The sequence below is a fragment of the Theropithecus gelada genome, chromosome 1 (genome assembly GCF_003255815.1).
Source record: "Theropithecus gelada isolate Dixy chromosome 1, Tgel_1.0, whole genome shotgun sequence".
Taxonomy (NCBI): domain Eukaryota; kingdom Metazoa; phylum Chordata; class Mammalia; order Primates; family Cercopithecidae; genus Theropithecus; species Theropithecus gelada.
Window position 1 is genome coordinate 158,710,801 of NC_037668.1, and position 24,880 is coordinate 158,735,680.

Genomic DNA, 24,880 nt, shown 5'->3' on the forward strand with positions numbered 1-24,880 from the left:
GAGCGGGGTGACCCTTTCTTACTCCACATAACATGTTTTCTCAGCTCCTGACTTCCTCTGCGGTTTGTCAGCACTCTCTTTTTAGCCTAAGACTAGTTAGCAAACAAGGGAGGTTGTCATTTCCTCATCGTGAAGCTTTGTTCCTCGTGGGGGCTAGAAATCTCTTTCTAGCTCCAGATTGTGAAGGCTTCCTGAGTAAGCAGCGTGTCTCCATCCCCCTCTCTAGGGGCTCTTGGGTGGATCTTGCACTCTAGAAGGAACAATGGACCTCTGGCTTTGGTCACTTTACTTCCTGCCAGGTAAGTACTACAGGGGAAACACTTCAGACCTCTGAATGAGGTTTGAATTGGCCACAAGTAGAAGAGTTGCCTGGTAGCTCTAGCTCTGATGTTTCTGGATGGATTCAGTTGCAAACCAACACCTAGGGTAGGACAAGAATGGAGGCCACGTGAGGTGTTGGATGCCCTCCTCACTCATTCCCAGGGCTCTGCTAATGCTCCATTCTCCACTCCAGACACTCTCCTGTTTCATTCGGGTGTTAACTCTGTCACCCAGGCTGGAGTGCAGTGGTGTGATCACAGCTAACTGCAGTCTCATACTCCTGGGCTCGAGTGATCCTGTCACCCCAGACTCTCTAGTAGCTAGGACTACAAGTGCATGCCACCATGCCCAGCTAATTTTTAATTTTTTTTGTAGAGTTGGGGTCTTGCTATGTTGTCCAGGATGGTCTTGAACTTCTGGCCTTAAGTGATCCTCCTGGCTCAGCTTCACAAAGCTCTGGGATTACAGGTGTGAGCCACTGTGCCCAGCCAGGTGTTAACTCTTAAGAGTTGAAGATGTCATCTCTCCTAAACGTATTGCGTATTATTATGGGATCTTGAAGCAAGTGTCTCCATACTTCTTTCTTCTTACCTCTATGCTCTTTCTATAGATCTTTTTCAGTCCTGAATTTCCAGCTTTCAACCCTAAATGAAAACTCTGTAATCCATTCAGTAGCTCTAATCTATTTCCTGAATTCCATATCTCAATTTACAGCTGTCTCCTGGGCAACCCCTACTTCAATATTCCACTGAGATTTGAAATGTAGCCCACCTAACCTTACCTCAAACTCCTCATTGATCACCATCCGAACCAGCTATTTCACCTGTCTGAAGTATCTCTGATCATCAGCCACAAAATGCCAGAATGGCTAATTACCACCTCTTCCGATTTATCCTCATTCAGACCTTGATCCAATCAATGGCCAAATCGTGCAGTTTCTAGATCCGTATCTACCGGGATAAGAAGCAGCAGCAATTGACATTAGGAAGGTAACAGAGGAAATGAACAGGAAAAGAACACACAATCCCCTCTTAACTATCTTTCCCACTTCTTCTAACTCAGGATGCCTGCAGCACCAGATTAATTTTCCTAAACTTGACTTCTAATCACAGGATTACCTCTCCCAAGAACCTCTAATGACTTCTACTGCCTACTGAAGTCAATGTACACTCCTCCCTGTACCCCCCTTTCATACTCTGAGCCTACCACACTCCCCAACACTTTCTTAACCTCCGGCCAATAGGACTTCTCCTTGAACACAAGCCATACACTCCTGCCACCATGCCCTTGCCCATGCTGTGCCTTCTGCCAGGACCAGGAACACCCTTCCTCTCACCTTCACCATTCTTTTTTTTTTTTTTTTTTTTTTGAGACAGAGTCTCTCTCTGTCGCCCCAGCTGGAGTGCAGTGGCATGATCTTGTCACACTGCAACCTCCGCCTCCTGGGTTCAAGCGATTCTCCTGCCTCAGCTTCCCAAGTAGCTGGATTACAGGTGTGCGCCATCGTGCCTGGCTAAATTTTGTATTTTTAGTAGAGACGGGGTTTCACCATGTTGGCCAGGCTGGTCTTGAACTCCTGACCTCAGATGATCCACCCATCTTGACCTCCCAGTGTGCTGGGATTATAGGCTTGAGCCACCACACCTGGCCACCTTCACTTTTTATGGGTTCTTCAAAGTTCATCTCAAACTTCACCTCCTTCTTGTAGACATTCCTGAGGCCCCTCTTCTGAGCCCAATAGCTGCCTTGTATTATGTTTAATGTGTGTCCATCTTAATTTGGTTTATTCAGTGACAAGTTCCTTGTGGGTTGAAATGGCTTCCTATTGATGTTTGCTTTCTTTGCGATGTCTTGAGTATGAAAGAAACGCAGGTATTTGTTGAGCTGAAGATTGAAAATCTCTAAAAGTCCAGTGGAATGGAGTTTACATGAAACATCAAACACTGTGAGAGGCCGTAGGACATAGGAGGGTATGGTGGATGGTTAACTAAACTTAGGCCTGAGGAGGAAGAGGGGATTTGGTGGGGAGTGGAAGACCTAAAGGCATGAAGGATCCTCAAATTGCACGACTTCAGTCTGTCCTGAGAAGTACCCCCATTCTAGGTGGGCCAAAAGGGATCTCACTATGGGCCCCACCCTCCTCCAGTCATGCCCATGCCCACAGGGTGTGGAGTTCACAGGCCAGGGAGATGCATACGCCCCAAGCCCACACCCAACCCCACTTTTTTGAGACAGGATCTCACTCCTGTCACCCAGGCTGGAATGCAGTGGTGCAATCACGGCTCACTGTAACCTCAACTTCCCAGACTCAAGTGATCCTCCCACCTCAGCCTCCTGAGTAGCTGGGACTACAGGCACATGCCACCACTCTTGGCTAATTTTTGTATTTTTAATAGAGATAGGGTCTCACCTTGTTGCCCAGGTTGGTCTCAAACTCCTGGACTCAAGTGATCAGCCTGCCTCAGCCTCCCAAAGTGCTGGGATTACAGGCCACAGCCAGCATGCCCTACCCAAACTCTCTCTTTTAGAACTAGAATTCCCCGTCCACATGACTGTGGGCCCCCTTTCAATGATGGTGCAAGCTTCTATCCTGGGTCTTCCTCTTGAGATTGACCCCTGGCCTATAAAATGTGGCCACAGGTGGCTATTTGGGAAGAAGGTGGGGGGTGGACAAAGACTGTACTTGCAAGCTGAGGTATCTACTATGTATATACCAGGACCCCTGTGCTGTGGGCAGGAGGAAGGGATGAGAAGGAAGGTGGGCAGAGGCTGGGGGCAGGAAGCTTGGGGTTGTTTTCCCTGCATGGCCACGGAGTAGAGTGAACATCCAAAGAGGGTGCATTTGTCAAGTTAGGTAAGTAAAGCGAATTTTATTTAACAGTTCATTAACTTGATTTATAACTTAAAAATATTCAGATATACGGTATTTGGGCCTTAATTTGTACTCCTACCCCAGGTCCTGCAAATGCTGGGGTGGGCCTCCCTAGGGCCTAGTACATGAGGCACAAACTGTAGGCCACTTTGCCTGGAGCCCTCTCTAGAGCTCTTTAATAAAGCAAGGCAGTGTCATGCAGTGTGAGCTTTCAAACCTTTTTACCTTGACCAATAATACATACATACACACATACATACATACAAACATATATACATATATACATTTGATGCTGGGACCCAGCACACACACACACACACACACACACACACACACTTAAAATTTATTCTTTATTCTTTGACATGAAGATGAGTTCTAGGCTTCAGCAGTTGGGTGGATGATGGGATCATTGGAAGAGTATGTGAGGGTTTTGGAAGAGAAATCAGTTCTTTCTTGGCTGTCCTAAGTTTGGTATATATCTTACACATTCAAGTAGGGTCCGAGTGGAGACGTCAGAGGCAAGTCTGGAGCTCAGAGGTAAAACTGGAGATCATGTTTTGATGGAATCTATAGCATTAGCCATAAAAGCCATGGGAGTCAATGAGCGAGTGAGGGCAGAGAGGGAGGGAGGACAGAGAAAAGAACAGGTGCAAGGCACAGGCCCTGAGCTAGCCCAGCACGGAGAGGTGGGAGAGAAGGAAAGGAAGAACGCAGGCTGACAGGGAGCCACCACTGAGGGTGTGCACTGGGGAAGCCACACCAAGGGTGTGTTTCAAGATGGGCCGGCTCCATTCTGTCAACCGCTGCTGACAGGATGAGGGGAAATGAAGACAAAGAGGCGACAGGAGAATTTCAGTGACTTGACAAGAGCAGTTTCAGTGGAACACTGGACACGAAATTCTGATAGGAGTGGATTGAAGAGAAATTGGGAGGTATGGAAGTGAATCTGATTTAGCAAATTTGATGACTGGTTTGATAAAGAGAATAAAGAGGTGTGTTGGCAGGTGAAGGGGAGGCAAAGGTCAACTGGGGAGTTTTTAAAGATGGGCAAAGCCAGGCACGGAGGCTCATGCCTGCAATCCCAACACTTTGGGAGGCCAAGGTGGATGGATCATTTGAGCTGGGATTCAAGACCAGCCTGGGCAACATGGTGAAAGCCCATCTCTACCAAAAATTTAGCCACGTGTGGTGGCAGGTGCTGTAATCCCATCCATCTACTCAGGAGGCTGAAGTGGGAGCCTCAATTGAGCCCAGGAAGTGGAGACTGCAGTGAGCCAAGATTGCACCACTGCACTCCAGCCTGGGCGACAGAGAAAGACCCTGTCTTAAAAAAAGAAGAAGAAGAAAAGATGGGCAATAGCAGGACATGTGTGTAAGCTATGGCAATGCTAGATGAGAAGGCCATTTTTCTCCAATAGCCAGAGAAAGAAACAGGATCATTGCAGACAAGAAGAACTAAAACAGATGCGAATGATGGACTCAGGATACAGGTGGAGGGGCTGGCCTTTGAAAGGAGATGGACACTTCATTCGTTGTGACAGGCTGCAGGCCTGGACACACCCAGGCCACTGTATTTGGAAATAAGAAGCTGAGTGGGATGTTTCTCATCCTTTTAAAAAAAATCCATGCCCCTTTTGATAAACATAAAAATCACAGGCCAACTCTCCTCTTCCTGAGATCTGCTCTGATTTGAGTTGACTAGGTCCTCATTTGCACTTCCATTGGAAAATCACCCCTAAGTGGGTGCCAGAGTCCCTCTCCAGAGCTCCCCAGCCACCAAGGACCTATGAACCTTGACCTTATTTTGTATGGTGAGAATGTTTTCCCATTTTCCAATCATGTATTTACATCCACTTATATATTGAGAGTGATTCTTAAGCCACATTTCTCCCTCTTCCCTATCATAACCACTGAAAATCAAGTCACCAATTTAGAGATTAATGTCACTTAGCAGCCTCTCAAAAACATTACTATTGAACAGGTTGGTTCCTTTCGAAGCCTTCTCCAATTCCTCCTTTTCTTCCCCGGAATCATTTGTAAATGTTATATAGCCCAGGATTGCAGAAATGCAAGGGCACCTGGGACACTTGTTGAAAAACACATATTTCTAGACCATGCCACAGATACATGTAATCACCATTCCCAAGCACAGGATCAGGTCGTCTGCATTGTAGCCATTCTCCTCAGATGAGTCTCATGCACACTGTGCTACTTTAGATGCCTAAACCAGTAGCTTATATCTGTCTTTTCTCTGTTTTCAAAATCTGCTTTACTAAGTCTTGGGAATAGGTTAGAAGCTACCATGAACTTGAGGAGAACTAGTTTCTTTTTCTTGGGGTCTGGTCATTTTCACATCACCAGCTACTGCTTCCTTGTGGACCAGAGCTCAGCCTAGCCAGTAGCTTTTCTTGCACTTCATCCATCCAGGGTCTGCACAAGGAGCTGAACAGGCAAGCCAGGGATTTACCGAAAGCTCAACCCTGGGTAGCCTGAGGCTGCTGGAGGTTGCTACATAAGTGATGACCCCATTTCTGCTATCCTCCCCCTGCCCATTTTGTACCATCTTGCTCTTGGGAAAGTGGCATTCACACCTCCTTCCTGGCTGGGTTAGTCTCATTCAAACACTTCCATGTGCTTCCACCCTCGGCGTTCAGCTTCCCACATAGGTGGGGGCTGTCTGGATGCAAAAGGTGATTCCTCCAGACCTCCCTTTGATTGTATCTTTGTCTGTTGATTGACACTTTGTGACAGGTCACCTTTCCATTGCAATGTCTAGTCGTGAGGCTACCTCATGACTCGATTTCCAGTGGGTTTAAAGCTGTGCTGGGTTTTTCATGTGAGGGTTTCCATGTCAGAGTTCATGTTTTTGGCTGGTCCATCTGCCTTAGTTGGCTATTAATCAGACATGGCCTTACCCTCTTCTGTAGTCTTTACCACGTTTATGTCAGCTACACTTTTAGATCTCAACATGCTCCCATACATCCTCCCTCTCTAACCCTCCCCACCCTCCCCAACCCCCTTTTCTGCTCCCACAATTGTTTTTACCTCTTTACCATTGTCAGAATTCTTCCCTTTGCCCAGCATGTCTTTATCCCAAAGTCTCAATCCCCACCTGTTTCCTAAGCTTCCCCTGACTCTCATTTGACTAAACTCCCTAGTGCTCTTCTTAATGCATGCCCTGTGGATAAATCTCAGTACGTTTGCAAACTTCTCTCCGCCCATGGACATGCTATGTTCTCTCTCATATCCTGGTCTTTTAGGGGACTGTTCTGGCTGTTTGGAAGACTCTCTTCTCTTCCACTTCAGCCTTCCAGCCCCACCTCACCACACACGCACACGCTTTACCCTATGAACTTTCTTCCCAGAAATATGCAGACACTTACGGGATCCACTTAGTTGGCAATTACTCAGGCATGGCCTTACCCTCTTCTGCAGCTGACTCAAGTGCATTAGACCTGACCTCTCTCACTCAAAGCATAAGCTTTATGATGTCAGGGACTCATGAACCATATCTTTTATCCCTCCCCATCACACATACAGTGTGTGCACACCTATGCACACATGCACACACACCCTCAATTCCCCTCCTATGTCCTCCGCCTCTGTGATGAGCATCGTCACTCTTAGTTGCCCTCCATACCCATTCCTTCAGGTCACAACTCAGACATTGCTTATTCCAGAAAGTCTTCCTCCAACCACGCCACCCCCTGCAACAGCCTACATCAGGTGCCCTGGTTCGCTCCTTCCAGGGAACCCCGTGCGATCTCTCTCATGGGATGTATTACACTGCTCACTGGCCATTGATTGGTATCACTCACTAAATGATTTGTTCCTGAGGGAGGGATGCCGGCTGGTTTACTGTCACAGGAAAGACATTCAATAAACGCTTGTTGAATGATTTAATAAATAGAACTGCAAACGAATGGCTGGATGGATGCGGCTGAGCGAAACCAAACTGGAAAGGAAAACCTGTTGCAACACAACCGCACCATGCTGCCAGCACCACGCTGAGGTCACATGGGGGCTGTATGCTGTTTGGGGTCACCTGAGGCATATTATGTCTCCTTGGAGTGGGAGATATACTTTTGATTATCATCTCAAGGGTTTCGTGTCTGGCTCCTTATGGGTTTGGGTTCGGTGGTGAGGCCAAAGTTGAGGGTTAAATTAAGGTAACACTAGGGCATAGGATTGGGGGTGAACATAGAGCTGGCCTGAGGTTGTGGGTAGGGTTGGAGATGGGACGAGGCTGAAGTTGAGACTAAGGGTAGAAATGAGAATAAGGGTCGGGCACAGTGGCTCAATCCCAGCATTTTGGGAGGCCGAGGCAGGCAGATCACTTGAGGCCATGAGTTCGAGACCAGCTTGGGCAACATAATGAAAACCCCATCTCTACAAAAAAGACGAAAATTAGCCAGGCATGGCAGCATGCACCTGTAGTCCCTGCTACTTGGGAGGCTGAGTTGGGAGGATTGCTTGAGCCCAGGAGGTTGAGGCTGTAGTGAGTCATGATCACACCACTGCTCTCCAGCCTGGGTGACAGAGTGAGATCCTATAAGAGGGAGGGAGGGAGAGAGAGAGAGAGAGAGAAGAAAGAGAGAGAGAGAGAGGGAAGGAGGGAGGAAGGGAGGGGAAAAGAAAAGAAAGAGAGGAAGGAAGGAAGGAAGGAAGGAAGGAAGGAAGGAAGGAAGGAAGGAAGGAAGGAAGGAAGGAAGGAAGGAAGGGAGGGAAAGAAAGAAAGAGAGAGAGAAAGAAGGAAAGAAGAAAAGAAAAGAAAAGAAAAAGAAAAAAGAAATGAGGATAAGGCTGTGGCTAAGGATAGGCTGAGGCAAGGCTAATAATGGGGACAGGGCTAGATCTGGGGATGAATGTGAGATTGGGCTGGGTCTTGGGCTATGGTTGGCGAGAGAGCTGGAGCTGGGAAATGGATGGGGCTGGGATATAGCTAGAGATGAGGCTCCCTCTGCATTAATCTCTTCTCCCTGCAGTATCAGGGGCCCTGAGGATCCTCCCAGAAGTAAAGGTAGAGGGAGAGCTGGGCGGATCAGTTACCATCAAGTGCCCACTTCCTGAAATGCATGTGAGGATGTATCTGTGCCGGGAGATGGTTGGATCTGGAACATGTGGTACTGTGGTATCTACCACCAACTTCATCAAGGTGGAATACAAGGGTCGAGTCACTCTGAAGCAATACCCACGCAAGAATCTGTTCCTAGTGGAGGTAACACAGCTGACCGAAAGTGACAGCGGAGTCTATGCCTGTGGAGCGGGCAGGAACACAGACAGGGGGAAGACCCAGAAAGTCACCCTGAATGTCCACAGTGGTAGGTTCCTCTGCTGATTGGAGGCTCAGACTACCCAGAAAATGGGAAGACTGGGACAGTCATCTAACTGTAACAGTCCCCTAGACTCTGACACTGTTGCCATATAAGCCACATAATGATTGAGATCCATATGAAACCTCGTAGTCAATTAACTTCATGGTCCACAGAATTTTCTACCCAACATGGACGTAAGGAACAAGATAGGCACTCTCTTTGTATTGTCCATCCTACCCAGGGCATGAGGGGAGTAGGGGCTTGAGATTGAGGAGACGCTCTGAGATGGAGGAAATTGGAAGCAAAGCGACATAACTATCCTATGTAATTGTCCCATGAGAAATAAAGGAAAGACACTAATTTACCCAGCCACACTTATAGGCCAATCTTATTACTCTATGACCTGATCCTTTATTTCTCTGGAATCCTGCCTTTCTCCTTTCCTCCACCGAGTTCCCCACACATATGCAACAGTAATTTAACAGCCTAGAATCCCAATGACCTCTGCTGATTTTGCAGGGAATGTTGACTGGACTAGGGGAACCAGTATTTCCTCCAGGGAAGCCCCCAACCCAGCTCCTGTTCTGCTTCTTTCAGTGGACCCTGCCCTCATCCCCTCACTGTCATCCACTTTGGCTGAATTAGTTTCAGTTTACACCAACAGACCCTTCCCCAAGCCTCAGTCTCCTCCTAGAGATCACCAACACATTCTGCTTCCCTCCAATAGAATACGAGCCATCATGGGAAGAGCAGCCAATGCCTGAGACTCCAAAATGGTTTCATCTGCCCTATTTGTTCCAGATGCCTCCATATGCCAGTTCTTCCAAAGTCGTAACCAGAGGTCAGTTCATCATAGCGAAGGTAGGAGAGGTGGGTGAGATGCTGTGGCAGTGTGAAAATGGAGGAGGGGGTCTATGCTCAGTTCATAGAGTGGCTGGCAGAGCTGAGCTGAGTCTTAGGTGTGTATTCCCTGCCTTTAGAGAGGGTACATACCTCCCTGAGATCTGCTGTCCATATCCTTCAAGCCTGTCCGACAGTCAGGTCACCTGGTCCTAGCTGCAGAACTTACGTACTACCACCAGGTGGCACCACAAGCAATGACGTTTGTGCTCCACTCACAAAATCCAGCTCTTTTATGAATGACTGCGGAAACCAAGACTGGGCAGACATTTCCCAGCTGGAGATCATCATGTCTCGTGCTCCCCGTAGGGCTGTCTTCTACCTGCTGGCATCTAATGATTTTTAACTCTATTTTGCAACTAAAAGATTAAGGATGTTCCTACTAATGATACCTTTACATTTTGATATCATTGTCCAGTTTTAAATGCATTTTGACATGCAATATTTCCATCATATTATCCCATATGCCGATGAAGTGGATACATTAATTGAACAACATTACACTAGGTAACCCCACTGAGAGCCAAGAGGGATAGTGTAATTGAACAGATCGTGTAGCCAAGGTTGTGACTGATAGGTGTGAGATGGGGGAGAACAGATTAGCACACAAATACAGCACAAGGCAGAGTGGGAATAGAACTACAAAAAAGCTTCTCCCTCTGCTCAGAGGGGGGCAAGCTCTTCTACCTCGGAAGTCAGGGAAGGCTTCCTGGAAGAAATGGTATTTGAAGCAAATATACTTGGAATTGACTAGGCCTGGATAGCATGTTAAGAAGGATTTTAGGCCACGAGGACTGCAAGAACAAAAGTAGTCTGCATAAAAGGGAAGGGTATGTTGTGGAAAGAAGTGGTGACCTAATCCTGTTGGAGAATAGAGTATATAAAAGAAACATCATTTTTTTCCTGCTACCTCCTGCAGTTACCACACCAGCTCCAAGGACCAAGGTTCCTCCAGTCCACCACTCCTCCCCCACCACCCAAATCACCCACCACCCTCGAGTGTCCAGAGCATCTTCAGTAGTAGGTGACGAGCCCCCAACCTTCCTGCCATCCACTACAGCCTCAAAGATCTCAGCTCTGGAGAAGCTGCTCAAGCCTCGGACAGCCAGCTACAACCACCACACCAGGCTGCACAGGCAGAGGTAAGAGAACACTGTCCAGGATCTAGATGTAGGCTGGAATTAGGAGATCCACTGAAACCCACTGCAATGCCCATTATTAGACACCCTCCTTGGCTTTGTCTCTAGGCCACTGTGAAATATACCACCTATGAATATAGCTCATTAACTCATTAGCTCTTTTAACAAAAACACACTTGTCAATGCCCCAGCATTGATCCTGTAGCAACTAGTGAGACCCAGCTCTTCCTGTCACTCAGATTCATTCAAATCTATTTTGATGGGGAAGAACTAAATGAGAATAAAAATAAACTTAACTATTAAGCTAGTAATATAAAATTACTTTCAGTCATTTCCTTTTACTGTTTTAATGTGGCTACTAGGAAATTTAAAATTACATATGTGACTCACATGTCTCCTGGACAGCACTGGTCTAAAGGCTGGGATGCAGTCCAGGGAAGTACTGCAATATACCACTAGGGGGAAGCATTATAGCAGACTCAAAAAAAAAAAAAAAAAAAAAAAACCCCTACAATAATCAAAACTGGTTTTGCATAAGCAAAGACAAAGGTGTTAGTGAGAAACAGGACCTCCAAAATCATTTGGGTTCTATAGGTATGAGAAACTGGGGTCATGAGAACCAAGTGGTTTCAAATAGAACCAGGACTCCTGATTCCTAACCTATTAGCAGGGAAAACATCAAGTCCAACCAGCATTTTCTTACTCTCTACTATGTGACGGGCATTGTGCTATGTCCTGAAGATACAAGAAGATGACAGTATGCAATATCCAGATCTTACTAACATAAGTCTGACTGTGATAAAGCCTGAAACAGCCATGACCACAGAATTGGAAACCCAAAGCGCACACACACACACACACGCACACACACACACAGTCTGGCTTACCACAATTAGGAAGAAAAGAGGACTTACACAACGTCTTTTAAGAAAAGTAAGATTTCAATATGTAGAGAAAATTGAGGGGAGAACTTCTAGGCAGAAGGAGCACTATGAGAAAAACATCCTTTCCCCCACCATTATAAGGAACTAGCCCAGTCAATATCTGCAATAATCTCGTGAAGAAACTGACGTGCTGAACATTGGAAGGTGCGTTAAATTCCTTATATCCACTCTTATTTCATCCTCATAACATTTCTGCGAAATAGGTTTTACTATACCTATTTACGAAGAGATAAGGCTCAGAGAGATTAGGAGACTCATTCAAGATCACACAACCAGTAAAAGGCACAATATGAATTTGAATTCAAGTTTCGTGACTCCATAGGCAAGTCTTTTTGAGCGGGGAGTGGAGTGAATTCTGTTAACAAAAGGACAAATCTGTAAGTCATCTCCAAAAACGTTGGCCACACAGAAGCACGCCCTGAACCTACCTCCTTTAATAATCTCTTCCTCCCTCTCTACCTTTCCTTCCCTCCCCAGAACATTGGACTATGGCTCACGGTCTGGGAGGGAAGGCCAAGGATTTCACATTCTGATCTCGACAATCCTGGGCCTTTTCCTGCTGGCACTTCTGGGGCTGGTGGTGAAAAGCGCTGTTGAAAGGAGGAAAGGTGAGTGGCTGGGCTGGGGGCTTGGGGAGCGAGAGCTGAGCTGCCCAAAGAGCCCAGAGCGTTCGGAACCCTCTTTTGAACTTCCATGGGAAACTCAGAGAGCTTTTGATGAGCAGCCTGGGGTGTAGGGAAGTGGAGGCCACTGGTCTGAAGAGGACAGCGCCCTGGGCCCTTTGGTCTTCAGGGCAGGGCGAGGCGGTGCCTCGTACATTCCCCACGCTTGGAGCATCTCCAGGTCAGACACTGCCAAGCCCGAGGGAGGAGGCAGCCTTTCGTTTGGGGAAGGTGGCACGGGCTTCTGATGCCATTTTCCTCCCTCTTCCTGTGACTTTGCGGGGAAGCCCTCTCCAGGCGGGCCCGCCGACTGGCCGTGATGATGCGCGTCCTGGAGAGCTCCCAGAGGACCCGCGGGTCGCCGCGACCGCGCTCCCAAAACAACATCTACAGCGCCTGCCCGCGGCGCGCTCGTGGGGCGGACGCTGCAGGTGAGCGGCCGGGCGGGCCACGGGGAGAAGCGGAAAGAGTGCGCTGGCACCGGGAAGGCCGGGCGCCTCGGGGCGCGCTCCTAGTGTCAGGGCTTCCCGCAGGGTGGAGCTGGGGGCGGTAGCACGAGAGTGGGGCGGGAGCCTCGGCCACCGCCTCACCCCGCCCTCGCTGTTCCCTAGGCAAGGGAGAGGCCCCCGTTCCAGGCCCCGGAGCGCCGTTGCCCCCCGCCCCGCTGCAGGTAAGCTCTGCTCCTTCTGGGATTGGCAGCCGCGGCCCGACTGGGCGGCCCCAGCCCTGGGGTGGGACCCGAGTGCGGCTTCCCGCGCCGCCCCCGCGATCCGGAGAGCGGGTTTCCCAGCAGCTCCTGGGCCCTGAGCCCAACAAGTTGTTTTAGTTTCGTCTTTCTTTGGTGTCAGGAGGTTGAATACCGGGAACTGTGGAAGACCTGGTTCCGTGGCTTCTAGCCAAGCAGTTGTCATGGGATACGTGCGTGCTGGATGCCGCTGGCTTAGCAGAGAATGATAGGTGGCAGCTCCACAGTTCTGTGAAAGGCTTTCTAGTGGAGGAGATTAGATTTCTAGGAGGTCCTAGGGAGGTGGAAGCTACCTAGACAGTTTCACCTTCCTGTGCGCGAGAACTTTCTAGTAAACTTTCGAAGGTGAGAGGAAGTAATTTACCCTTCACTGGAGGCGGTTAGGCCTGGTCTAGAGGAGACTTGGGAGAGATGTAGACAAGGTTCAACACATTGAGTAAGGAGGATTCATCTTTAAATCTAGACTGGACGGAAACTCGCGTTTCCATGCGTGGCCACTGATGGTTGGGTGGAAAGCCTTTGTCCATTCATCTTTGTTTAAGAATTGAGATGAGAAAGCTTTTTATTCTCTAAAGCAGCCTACAGTGTCCAAAACACGCAGAACCCAGAATAAAGTTTTTTTAAAAAGGGTGTGGTAAAATCCCTGTTTTTTTTTTTTTCTTTAAAAATAATTTATTTGATTCTGATTACAAAATACAGGTGAGGAGCACGGGCAATGCCTGTAACCCCTTGGTCGCACATCTTCCCAGTCTATGCTGCTGTAAATACCCATCGTACAACAGCAAGCTCGTGTTGTCCCCAAGCGCTTGCACATTCTAACAGCTGCAGAGTTATATGACCAGGTGGAAAGTTAAACAGATGCTCCACTCACAAGGTAGGGCCCCTCCAATTAGTCTTCCGGCTCCCTTTTGCTAATAGTAACTGGTTGCTCTTCCTATTGGTCATAGATAGATGACACCTGCACAGTTCTCCGCGTGCTTTCAAGTAACCTCAGAAAGCAGTGACTAAGCCCCCTTTCCTTGCTTCCAGCTTCCTATGTCCCAGGCTGCCTGTGGCACCTGGACTGCTGCTGCCCCTGGGTCCCGCACATTCCAGGGCCACGATGGAGGAAGGGCAGGCCAGGCCAAGCATGAAGAATTAACTGTCTTTATTGGGCTCAGACCAGGAGTCCGTGGGTCTTGACCACTGTGTGTCAGTTTTCTTCTCCACGTTCTCGGCCTGTTTCCGCAGCTTCATGAGCTGTTTCTTCTTCCGGTAGTGAATCTTGACCTTCTCCTTCCTCTTCTCCTCCAGCGTGGCTGTCATTGCCTGGTACTTCCAGCCAACCTCGTGAGCCAGGCGCCCCAGATAGGCAAACTTTCTTGTGAGCTTCAGACACACGACCTTGAGGGCAGCAGGAACCACCATCCGCTTTTTCTTGTCGTGGGGTGGTGGGACGCCGTCAAACACCTTGAGGCGGTCCGGAGCGGCCTGGCCTCACTTGGTCTCCTGGGGCAGCAAGCCTTGCACGGTCTGCCAGAAGATGCGACTGGGGGCCGGAAAGTGGAAGGGGCCTCGGGAAGGGTTGGTGTTCATCCACTTGCAGGGGAAAGCCAAGTACTTCAACTTGTTTCTGTAGAAATTGCCAGAAATGTTGATGCCCTCGCAGCGTACGACCACCACTTTCCGGCCCAGCAGTACCTAGTTAGCCATGATGGCCGCCAGGGGTTCCAGGAGATGGCCTCGACCATCAGGCACCAAGACCTGCACTTCCGCCATCTTCGGCAGCCGCCTGGGAAAAGAAAATCCCTGTTTGAATTCGAGCGTAGACTAAGCTAATGCAGCACAGACTCCAAAAGATAGGGCCCACACGGTGGAAGCCTACTTCCCCCTCCCCAAGTAAAGGCTCAGAGACAAAGGGACAGGAAGAGGTGGCCTGAGCCAGTGAGCCAAGAGGTCGTCTCGGGACTGAAATTCCCTCCGTCTGGTTGCTGCACCATCCTCTGGAGTCTTACCAGCTCCATGGTCAGTACTTAGGCACCAGGACCGTGTGCACGTCCCAGCTTACAGGAGAGAGGAAGAGAATGCTGCTTCTTAGGCCCATGACCCTGACGTTTCCCACCATTTCGACTTGCATCCTACAGGCTGAAATTTAACCATGTAGTGACCCTCCCTTCAGGCAGGCTGAGAAATTTAATCCCCAGCTGGTCAATCGTGGGCCTGGCTACAAAGGGAACAGTAGTACCCAGCAACAAGAGGCAGTTCTGTGCAGTCCCCTCCGGCTTCTCCAACTTGCCCTTCCCCACTCCCGCTAGAGAAGGTTCACACCTGCATGGCAGTGTTCAGCAGCCTGAACGTAGTAGGCATTCAGTAAGTACTCATTGAAAGGAACTTCGGTATATTTTGTACTTTACTAAAGAGGGAAGCAGCAGCAGCTTGCTTCAGAAATATGTGCACACGGTCCTAGTACCTATGTACTGACCGTTGAGCAGGCAAGACTCCAGAGGATGGTGCAGCAACCAGTCCGAGGGACAGACAGGCGCGACACTGTCTGTCTACTCCATCTTTCCAGCAGCTCTTTTCTCTAAAACTGCCCTATGACCACACAGACCCTCACCTGAGCCTGCACTTTGTTCCAAGCTGACCCTGCCTTTTTACTTGAAACTCTCATTCCCGCTATTAGGGGCAAAAAACTTGATGGAACAAATTTACAACAAGGTGCCTATGCTTAGTGACTCATTATTATAGCCTTTAATAATGGGGATCGTTTCCATTTCTTAAGCCAAATAAGTTAATCTCAAATTATGAACTATAACAGGCAGTGAAAGATAAATTTTTGGGGTTTTTTTAAGCAAATCTAAAACCATCTCTATTATCAGACAAAGAAAGTTAGTTAAAACATAATAGAAGAGATAGTGTGAGAAACTAACAAAGGGTTTGCTCACTTTTTTCAAAGTTCATTTAATTTAACAAAAACAAAAAACCACGTCATACATCGAGGATTCCCTCTGCCTCATCCTCTTCCCCATCCTCAGCCTCATCTTCTTCCCCATCCTCAGCCTCTTCTTTGGCCTCTAAAGGAAGCTCGGATATTACTGCCTTCCTTCTCACCCTGGAAACTTCATCTTGATCATCTGTCTTTTTTCTCTGTGTCACCTCCAACTTCATGTATCATTTCTCCTATTGTTATGTGCTGGTTAATTTGCTTCAGGTTGACATCTTGAGCTGTTCTGGGATCCAGGCCTTTCTTGACCGGTCTTACATCATCTAAGTTTTAGGAGTGCTACCCATGTGTGCTTTTTAGCTCTTTCATTGATTACTTGACTGAGTTTCATCCTCACTGACATTTACACCAGGACCATCTAATTTTGTTTCTTAGTTTTCTTTGCTCTCACTGTTATTTTTCTTTTCAACCTTCTCTTTTTTCTTCTTTTCTGTTTTGTGACTTCCTACTTCCTTGACCGATGGAAGACGTATTTTCAAAGCAAGCTGCTGCTGCTGCTTCCCTCTTTAGTAAAGTACAAAATATATAAAAGTTTCTTTCAATGAGTGCTTCCTGAATGCCTACTATATTCAGGCTGCTGGAAGTCTAATTCTCAGAGCTTGTGTTTAAATACACTACCGTCCCCCTTGTGGCCTTCTTCAGTGGATGCAATAGTAACTATGCCATGTGGGGGTCATTGGCACAGTCCTGACCTCTAAGAACTGACCATCCTCAAGGTGGATGATCCTGAAGTTTCCCTCTGGGGAAAAGGAGCGCCAGAGTGCCCTGTGGGCTGCCATCTTATCCCCTTCACCACCCATCCCCTTCCTGAATGCACTGTCACGACCCCACATCACAGCATCTCTGAGCCCTTACAGAGGTGCCAAGGGTGACTCACTCTATTTCTGAATAACTCCCTAAGAAGATGCATATTTATTCCATAAGTCACAGCATCTTATCCCCGAGGGGATACTTCTCTGGCAGCTGGATCTCTTTCAGGCCCATGCTTAGCCACATGATTTTACTCTGAGCCCTATTTAAGGCATTTCCTGACCACGTTAGGTCTCAGTGTTTTCCAGTTATCTCGGGTGAGGCACTACCCTGAAAATCCCCAGGGCTGCTCCGCTTGATGGAGCTGAGCCATCTCTGTGTCTTTGCCTTCTGGAACTCAGCAGCCATGCCCATGCTCCATTGCCTGCTATGAAAATCCACCTGGGGAGATATTAAAATCACCCTACCCAGATCCAGTGATGCTTCTTTCATTGTCCCCAGGTGTCTGAATCTCCCTGGTTCCATGTCCCATCTCTGAAGAGCAGCTGTGAATATGTGAGTCTCTACCACCAGCCTGCCGCCAAGATGGAGGACAGTAATTCAGATGACTACATCAATGTTCCTGCCTGACAACTCCCCAGCTGTCCCCCGACCCCAGGCTCAGACTGTGGTGCCAAGGAGTCTCATCTGTCTGCTGATATCCAATACCTGCTTCGTGTGTTCTTAGAGCCCTCATCACTTCCCATGCCCCATCTTGACTCCCATCCCCGTCTATCTGTGCCCTGAGCATGGCTCTGCCCTCAGGTCCTCTTGCACACCTTGGCAGCCTCCTGTAGTTGACAGGTAAGCTGTAGGCATCCAGAGCAATTGTCCCAATGCCACTTGCTTCTTTTCCAATCTAACAGGCTGTGAGATTTGCAGAGCATTTCTTCCATGTCTTTGACCACAGGGTTGTTGCTGCCCAGACTCTAGACCACATGGCATCAGGCTGGGGCAGAGGCATAGCTATTGTCTTGGGCATCCTTCCCATGCTTGGGTCTTACACAAGTAGAAGGCTGTTGCTCTGAGTTATGTGGACATGCCTCAGCCCCATGGACTAGGCAGGGGTCTAGTATAAAAACACTCCCAGAAACGCCTTTGCCCTGATCCAAAAGTTAGCACTTCTAGTGAACCTCTACTTATCTCAAGTTCTATGCTAAAGGCAATTTATCTTGATGTGATGAGGTATTCTAAATTTCAGAACCAAGCTTGTTAGCGAGATATGCATATATATCCATAAACTCTCTTTACTTTGTCTCCATCACTTGATGCACGTAAGTGCCCTGACCTCAGCATCTTTCCTCAAAAAAAAAGGTATTTGTCATCTCTTTATCTTTCTTCCATAGCCTGACACTGATGTTTGTGCACTTACCTTAACTTTTATCTATTTTAGTCATCCAAAGCTATTACATTTCTTGGCTTTCACAAATGTTGCCCATTTCTTAGGCAGTTCCAGACAATGTGGGGAAGGAAAGCAATAAGAAATTCCTGGGTAGCACTTATGTCATGGAAGAAGAGATATCCCACCTCCTACATATACTATTTGTCTAAGTTTTTGGAACAAGGTCATAGTCAGACATTATATCTTTAGATTGATGTCGACCACAAAGTTCAGCCAGAACTTGAGGCTAGATGCCGAGCTTTGCTGCTGGGAAGAAGGCCTCTTCTGGCTATACTGCACAGTCTCACTGGGCATTCATCCAGAAATAGAGAAGAAAGTCTGCCAGACTTGAGTTGTGTTGTCTTTTATTAGCAGGGAATGTCATCACAGATTGGATGGTACATCCAAGTGCAATGTCACCATCAGCAAGGTCAGCTTGACACTCAAGTGGCACATTAGGGAAGAATGACTAGGACAAAAAAAAAAGGAGGGCACCAAGCGAAAGGGATGATGGGGTGGGTTGGTGAGTGTGGGTGGGAAATGAAATGTTTAGTGAGGATCTGCTTTGTGCTGGGCACTTTAATCCACATTTTATCATTTGCTTTTCAAACCGATGCACCTTACCCCCACCCCAATGCTCTGTCCCTGCAGATATCAGAAGACAGTGTGATTTTCACACTCTAAAGTTCAGTTTTACATGCCATCATCCCTCTCTGTTTTTTAACAATCCAAAGACAGACCAAAAAAACCACCACAGTTTATTAAGTACTTACTGAGCACCCATCCACTGCCCCACATTGTGGCAAGGATTGTGAGGGGTAAAGAAGCATGGGGCACAATATTCTGCTGCCTTCATGTAACTTACAGTCTCACAAATAAATAGAACTTCAGTTGAAATACTGACATTAATTAAATAGAGTTGTAATAAATACAGGAATCTTCTTTGTAGACTCTTCACAGCATCCAGAGGCACCTTTCCTGACTGTCACTGGGGCTGCTTAAAGAATGACTTCTTTGACAATAATCCTGGGCCAAAAATGGGACCCATGGCCAAGGGTATGAAGTGTCCAGTGAACAGCATAGGAAGGGAGACTGTTTGAAATGACACAGGGAATGAACCAGTGGGGGAAGGGGAGTCCTGATCTAGACATTCAGAGCTTGTAGAATTGCTGCATCCAGGTCAGAAGAATGTCCACTTCCCCAAGGGCTTTGGTCAGAGCTGCTTCTATGTCCAACTAAAGGGAAAAGAGGGTTGAAGGTCAACCATGTTAGCTATGAGAATAGTCTTTCTTCTAACCCGCCATGGCTAAAATAGACCTGACTCCAATCCATGGGATGGGTCACCTTTGGGATGGCCTCTGATGAGCTCACCTGCTTGTCACTTTTCCTCCATCTACATGTGTTTATCTGCTTCAGGGGTGAGGACAAACAGGCTAGTGAGTATCAGTGGGCAAGGAACAAGGAAAAGGCACATGGCACGCCTAATAACAGGAACCACAAACTCCAGTATAAGGTGGATGTGTCCCACCACCTGAATCCACTGCACAGGTGAAATGAGCCCAGGTGGCCAGTCTCCATCAGATGTTATTGCTCTTCACCATTTATTTATAGGCTGATGCATCTCTTCCTCAAATAAAAAGTGATCAAAATCATTTATGTTCTGAGGGGAGCTGGGAATGATATTTGGGTTTTCTTTGTTGTCATAATTTTGGAAAAGCAATTATTTTTCTTTGTTGTCATATTTTTGGAAAAGCAAAAATAATTTCCCGTAATTGTTTTTCACAACTAGACCAGTTGAGCATCATGGAAAATACATGGAAAATATGGGGTAGGGGTGGGGTGTCTCCCTCTCTTCTGACTTCAGTTGCCCAGCTCAAGTACCCGCAAAACACAGGGAAATTTCCTCTAGCAAAATCATCTTGTAGGAAAATATAAAAGCACTTTAACTTGAAAACTGAAAGAAAAAAGACCACTTAGTTTATGATGCTTCTGCAAATATACCTGTGCTCGTGCTAAGTCAGGGGGCTTTGGGGCAAAGCTGATGCGTCCCCTGCATTACATTCTGCATTGGGTCTCTGAGGCGCCCTCATGTGATGGTTCAGAATAGTCTATTCTACTGGATGGGCAAGCTCTCAGCTCTTGGCCTTACCTGTTTGAATGCTCTCCGGAATAGCAGAAACCGCCTGTGTGCACTGTCTCTGATGGAAAACATCTCATTTTCCTGCTGCATAACATGGGAAAAGAAGTTGTGCCAAGTTTTAGGTAGGAGCAGATGCAAGCTCCCTCTCACTTTTCCCTCTCACTTTTCCCAAAAGCCTGAGAGCCCAAGGCTGAATCCTGCACCTTCAAGGTAGCCAATTCCAAACTCCCACCTTGTGAAAGGGGCTGCCTCCTTTAATTCTCGCAGCAATCCTGCCAGGCAGGAGTGGTCATCCCCATTTTACAGATAACAAACTGAAGCCCAGGAAAGTGGAGGACTTTGCAGAGGGCCGCCCAGCAGACTGGAAGCAGACCTAGACTTGAACCCAGAGTTGCCAGTATCCAGAGCCTGTGCTACTCACACTGGGTTGCAGCTGTGACGCGATGAGAACAAAGTTGTTGGCCAGAGTAGAGAATGACTTCAGAGTCCTGACTTCAACTGTTCTATTGTGGTAGTTTTTGAAAACAGTTTTCAAGTAGAACTCCAGCAGGGTGTGGACAAGGTAACAGCTCTCAGCATCCTGGGGAAGGTCGGGGTCACTGCTGAGCCAAGGCCTCTGGCCACCCTGACCCCCTGAAGGAACAACCCACATGCCACCCAAGGCAAGATAAGCACAGCAGAGATAGGGATCTTCTAGGAGGTGATGATGAACCTAAGATCTGTAGGAGCCTTCAGGGGCCATGGAGAGCAGCATCTTTGTTTGACAGGAGGAACCAAGACCCAGGGAGATAAATGACCTGCCCCAGGTCACACAGTCAGTCAGTGGCAGACACAGCCTAGCTCTCAGGATTCCTGACTGCCCATCTGGTTAATATTCTCTTTCTTCTATGCCACATGGTCTCTTTAACAGCTATGGGGATGTGATGGGCCCTGAAAAGGGCTTGAACTTGGACTTGGTGATAGAGAGTTGGCTGGAAAATGACTGAGAACAGAAGAAATGAGGAGAAACTAATATCTTTGGACACAGCAATTGTACTTTAACCCCCTCAAGCTCCTGAAGTGCCACATCTTTCAGGGCTCAGGGCTCAGGGCTCAGGGCTCAGGGCTCAGGGCTCAGCAGGTTTGTGCTCACTAGATGGGTGATGAGAAGATGGTGACCCATCCTTGATAACATACTCTACCTGATCGTGATGAAAGAAAGGATGAATCCTTTTGTTAGGTATTATTTTAAGTCATGAGCTCACTTCGCAAAGAGAAAGAAAAGTTATCTCTGGGTTAGGGGTCAGCATAGAAACCATCTCTGCAAATATGTGCTGCTTCCCTAGACCCCTAAATCTATCCAGTCTGTGAGATACCAAAAGCCAGATGGACCAAAGGAGGACCCAAGAAAATGGACACAGAGAAAAGCATGAAAATGGAAGAGGGGATATGAACCTGAGTAGATGCCCATTGGGCCTACAGAAGTAAAAGAGAAATATATAATTCTCTGGCTAAATGGAGAAAGATGTTTACAAGCCTCCACCCTCTCCATCTCCCAGTACCACTGCACACACATACCACATAGCAGTAACCCCAGACACTGACTTCCCTGGCTCACAGCCTAGCCCTGTCCTGTGTAAGGTCAGTCCAGGGAAGAAGTGAAGGGCTTTCATCAACCTCCCCTAAGAAAACCTTGCACTCCCACCCACACACAGTAGACCAGACGCACAGAGGGTGGTGTCCCCGAGGTCTGATTACCGAGACATTCTGCAGAACCTCTTGCTGCAGCAGCCGGACACTCCTGATGTTATCCTGAGATTGCTTTGCAAACAGAAAGAAAAGACGTCTCCATGTTAGGGATCAGCATAGAAACCAACTCTGCAAATATGTGCTGCTTCCCTAGACCCCTAAATCTATCCAGTCTGTGAGATCTCCAAGGCCAGAGGGACCAAAGGAGGACCCAGGAAGGGCTGGGCTGAACTGGCCCATGGGGAGGGGAGACAAGGTTGCAGCCATGAAAATAACTAAGCTTGGCCCCCCAGGAGCAAATGGAGTCCCAGGAGTTCTTCTTATTCTTAGAGCCTGAACACAGATTTGATAAGGAAGCGGTTTGATGCCTCTGGTCATTTGACATGGGAGGAAATAAGCCTTTCTGCTTTGAGAACCACTACGGGCAGGATTTGGGCTCCATATTGCACATGGCGAGGAAGCAGGATGTGGGGGAGGACAGCCTGTATGCCAGAACTGCCTCTCTTGCCCTTGGAGCTTCCTCCACAGCCCAGCCACTCATTCCAGTTCTCAGATTTAGAGCCGAAGACTCCATTCGGGATGAAGCCTGGATGAATCTAGCTCTCTTCATGGTTTCCTTTGGGCTCTGTTTATTTCACAGAGCCCCAATTTTTTCTGCTCACATTTTTTCTGAGCCCCAATTTCCTCATGTGTAAATGGGGCTTGTGGTGCCTTCTGACCTCACAGAGTTATCACATGGGAAACTGGAAACTGATTAGGAAGCTGCGAAGGACTCAAGAATCATAAAATAGCTTCCCCCCTCACCCCACCGGCCCACTGCCCCTAGGAACCCCCACAGCTGAGTCCAGAACAGCTCTTTACTCACCACAGTGTCTTTCACAGCCCAGAAGGCTTCCCACAGTTTCTGGGGAACAACCCCCTTCACTTGGCAGGGCCCAAATTGGAATTCTTGGCCCTGGACCCCTGGCACCTGGCTCCAGAGAAGCAGGATAAGACCCAGGCAAGGGAGCACAGCCATCTGCATTTGGGAGACCGTCGCCAGCAAAGGAGGGCAGAAGGGTCTGCTGAAAGAAAGGGAGGCAGCCTATGAGGCTGGCCCTGTGACCCAGAGTGACATACCCTGGGAAAATGCTTTGAGAGTGTCCCCAGGCCAATCCTGGGGGCTCTCCAATGGGAAAGTTGAGACTATTGCAAACCGGCAGCCTTGCTAGGGTGCACTGAGGGTGAAGCAGGGGTCTTCCTGCCCCTCAGACTTAAAGCTGCTGGTCTTACCATCAGTCCACCTGCTCTTCCCCACCTTGCCCATCCACACCCGCACGCCCTGCACCACCTCCTCCTCCATCGCAGTTCTCTCTAGCCTCCAACCTACAAGTCAGAATTTGACCCAGAAGAGTGGAGAAATGGGAGGTTCTAATGTGCCTCGTCTGGGGAGCCTAAACCTAGGAAAACAAAGAGCTGAACTAGACATGTGCTTGTCCAAGTTCTGCCCTAAAGTCACTAGGCACACATAGACAGCAGGTCTTTTTCTCCTCCCCAGGAGACGGCTGTCCCTCACTCCTCATCACAAGGGAGCAAGGGGTTAATCCTGGTCCCAGGGAGGGACACAGAGGGCAGGTCAGGGTCATACACAGACTCTGCCACCTCCACTAACCACTCATTCTTGAGTCTAAGAATTCATTTTTTTTTTTTTTTTTTTTTTTTTTTTACCAAATAAGAGAGAGGCATCAGATTTCCCAATGAATCATCTCTAAAGCCTTCCTCTGAAGTGCCGGTTGGGAAGGACTGTGTGCAGAACCTCCAAGCTGGGGTACCTAACGCCATTATGTATTTATTATAACCGATGCAGAGAATGTCTTTCCACCTGCCTTCTTTGCCCTTTGCTCTTTCCCTCCCTCTCTCCCTCCCTCCCTCCTTACCTTTCTTTCTTCCTTCCTACCTTGCTTTCTGGCTCCCTCCCTTTCTCACTTTCTCCCTTTCTTTTGTGCTTCTTTACACAATCATTTAAGAACCTTTCTTACTCCAGGCACTGGTCTGACACCTAAAGAAACTGCCTCCCACCCCTACACCGGGAGGAAGACCAGAGAAGACCCGGTTCTGCTGGCACCTGGGCTAGGGAGGCAGCGACCCCTGGGTTATGGGTCACGGGGCACAGGGGCTATGCTTCAGCATCTCTCACAATGTCTTTTCATTCTGTTCTTTCAAAGTCCACAGGCTTTTTTTCTCTCTCTCTCTTTTTGACAGGATTTCACTCTGTCACCCAGGCTGGAGTCAAGTGGCATGATCTCGGCTCACTGCAACCTCTGCCTACCAGGTTCAAGTGATGCTCATGCCTCAGTCTCCCAAGTAGCTGGGATTTTTGTATCTGAAAATATCGAAAACACATGCCCAGCTAATTTTTTTTTTTATTTTTAGTAGAGACAGAGTTTCACCATGCTGTCCAGGATGGTCTCGAGCTCTTGACCTTAAATTATCTGCCCACCTCAGCCTCCCAAAGTGTTGGGATTACAGGCATGAGCCACCGCACCTGGCTAAACTCCACAGGCTTTGCAGCCTCTGTTGAAAATTCATCTCTCAGTCTCGTGTTCCTCCCGGCCTTCCTCCCAAGCAGCCTCAATTCTTCTTGGTGTTAAATTGGCAAAAGCAGCTCCTCATCACAGTCATGTCTTGTCCCTACATCAACACTCAAAAAATTGACTTCTGCTGTCCCCACCTTGACCCCCTTTCACAAATAAAGCAGAGGTCTAGTCCTTCAAAGAAAAGTACACAAGAATCCCCATGCTCACCTCTGGTCCTGTAAGTGATGCTTGAGGGCTGGCTGCCTGGAGGGGGCTGGTTCTCTTTGCAGAAAAGAAAAGTTGGACAGGCACCCTCACCATTCACCAATCAGAGGCGTAGCTGTGGGTGGAAGGTTCCCGTCCCAGCCGTGGAAGTCGTTTCGGAAGTAAATGTTTGCAGGCAAGC

The 24,880-nt window shown here is 48.1% G+C and overlaps 2 protein-coding genes and 1 pseudogene across 7 annotated transcripts; 1 reads left to right on the forward strand and 2 right to left on the reverse strand.

The window, feature by feature from the left end:
- Window positions 1-19,684, forward strand: FCMR (Fc fragment of IgM receptor). Of its 3 annotated transcripts, XM_025399321.1 has the most exons (8): window positions 1-299; window positions 8,179-8,514; window positions 9,236-9,349; window positions 10,328-10,550; window positions 11,969-12,099; window positions 12,441-12,584; window positions 12,765-12,823; window positions 17,133-18,980. In XM_025399321.1, exons 1-8 carry the CDS (start codon window positions 263-265, stop codon window positions 17,259-17,261), a joined length of 1,173 nt encoding a protein of 390 aa, XP_025255106.1. In that variant the 5' UTR covers window positions 1-262; the 3' UTR covers window positions 17,262-18,980. The 3 variants fall into 3 exon arrangements, with proteins under 3 accessions (XP_025255106.1, XP_025255115.1, XP_025255125.1); XM_025399330.1 differs by lacking the exon at window positions 11,969-12,099 and having other exon boundaries at window positions 17,133-19,684; XM_025399340.1 differs by lacking the exon at window positions 8,179-8,514 and having other exon boundaries at window positions 84-299.
- LOC112633035 lies at window positions 14,055-14,656 on the reverse strand (annotated as a pseudogene).
- Window positions 18,400-24,880, reverse strand: IL24 (interleukin 24). 4 transcript variants are annotated; one of them, XM_025399363.1, is made up of 7 exons: window positions 24,703-24,880; window positions 24,444-24,589; window positions 22,785-22,980; window positions 21,929-21,991; window positions 20,613-20,771; window positions 20,201-20,275; window positions 18,400-19,286 (listed from the first exon to the last, which is right to left on the reverse strand). In XM_025399363.1, the coding sequence occupies exons 2-7, from the start codon at window positions 24,485-24,487 to the stop codon at window positions 19,203-19,205; spliced, it is 621 nt and encodes a 206-aa protein (XP_025255148.1). In that variant the 5' UTR covers window positions 24,488-24,589; window positions 24,703-24,880; the 3' UTR covers window positions 18,400-19,202. The 4 variants fall into 4 exon arrangements, with proteins under 4 accessions (XP_025255148.1, XP_025255138.1, XP_025255159.1 ...); XM_025399353.1 differs by having other exon boundaries at window positions 22,785-22,983; XM_025399374.1 differs by lacking the exon at window positions 20,613-20,771 and having other exon boundaries at window positions 22,785-22,983.

Coding starts and splice junctions, on each gene's coding strand:
- FCMR (XM_025399321.1), top strand. CDS start 263: ATGGACCTCTGGCTTTGGTCACTTTACTTCCTGCCAG. Junction 300..8,178: donor GTCACTTTACTTCCTGCCAG/GTAAGTACTACA, acceptor TTCTCCCTGCAG/TATCAGGGGCCCTGAGGATC. Junction 12,824..17,132: donor TGCCCCCCGCCCCGCTGCAG/GTAAGCTCTGCT, acceptor CATTGTCCCCAG/GTGTCTGAATCTCCCTGGTT.
- IL24 (XM_025399353.1), bottom strand. CDS start 24,487: ATGAATTTTCAACAGAGGCTGCAAAGCCTGTGGAGTTTAGCCAG. Junction 21,992..22,784: donor GGGCTGTGAAAGACACTGTG/GTGAGTAAAGAG, acceptor CTGTTTGCAAAG/CAATCTCAGGATAACATCAG. Junction 19,287..20,200: donor TCCGGAGAGCATTCAAACAG/GTAAGGCCAAGA, acceptor TTTTCCCTTTAG/TTGGACATAGAAGCAGCTCT.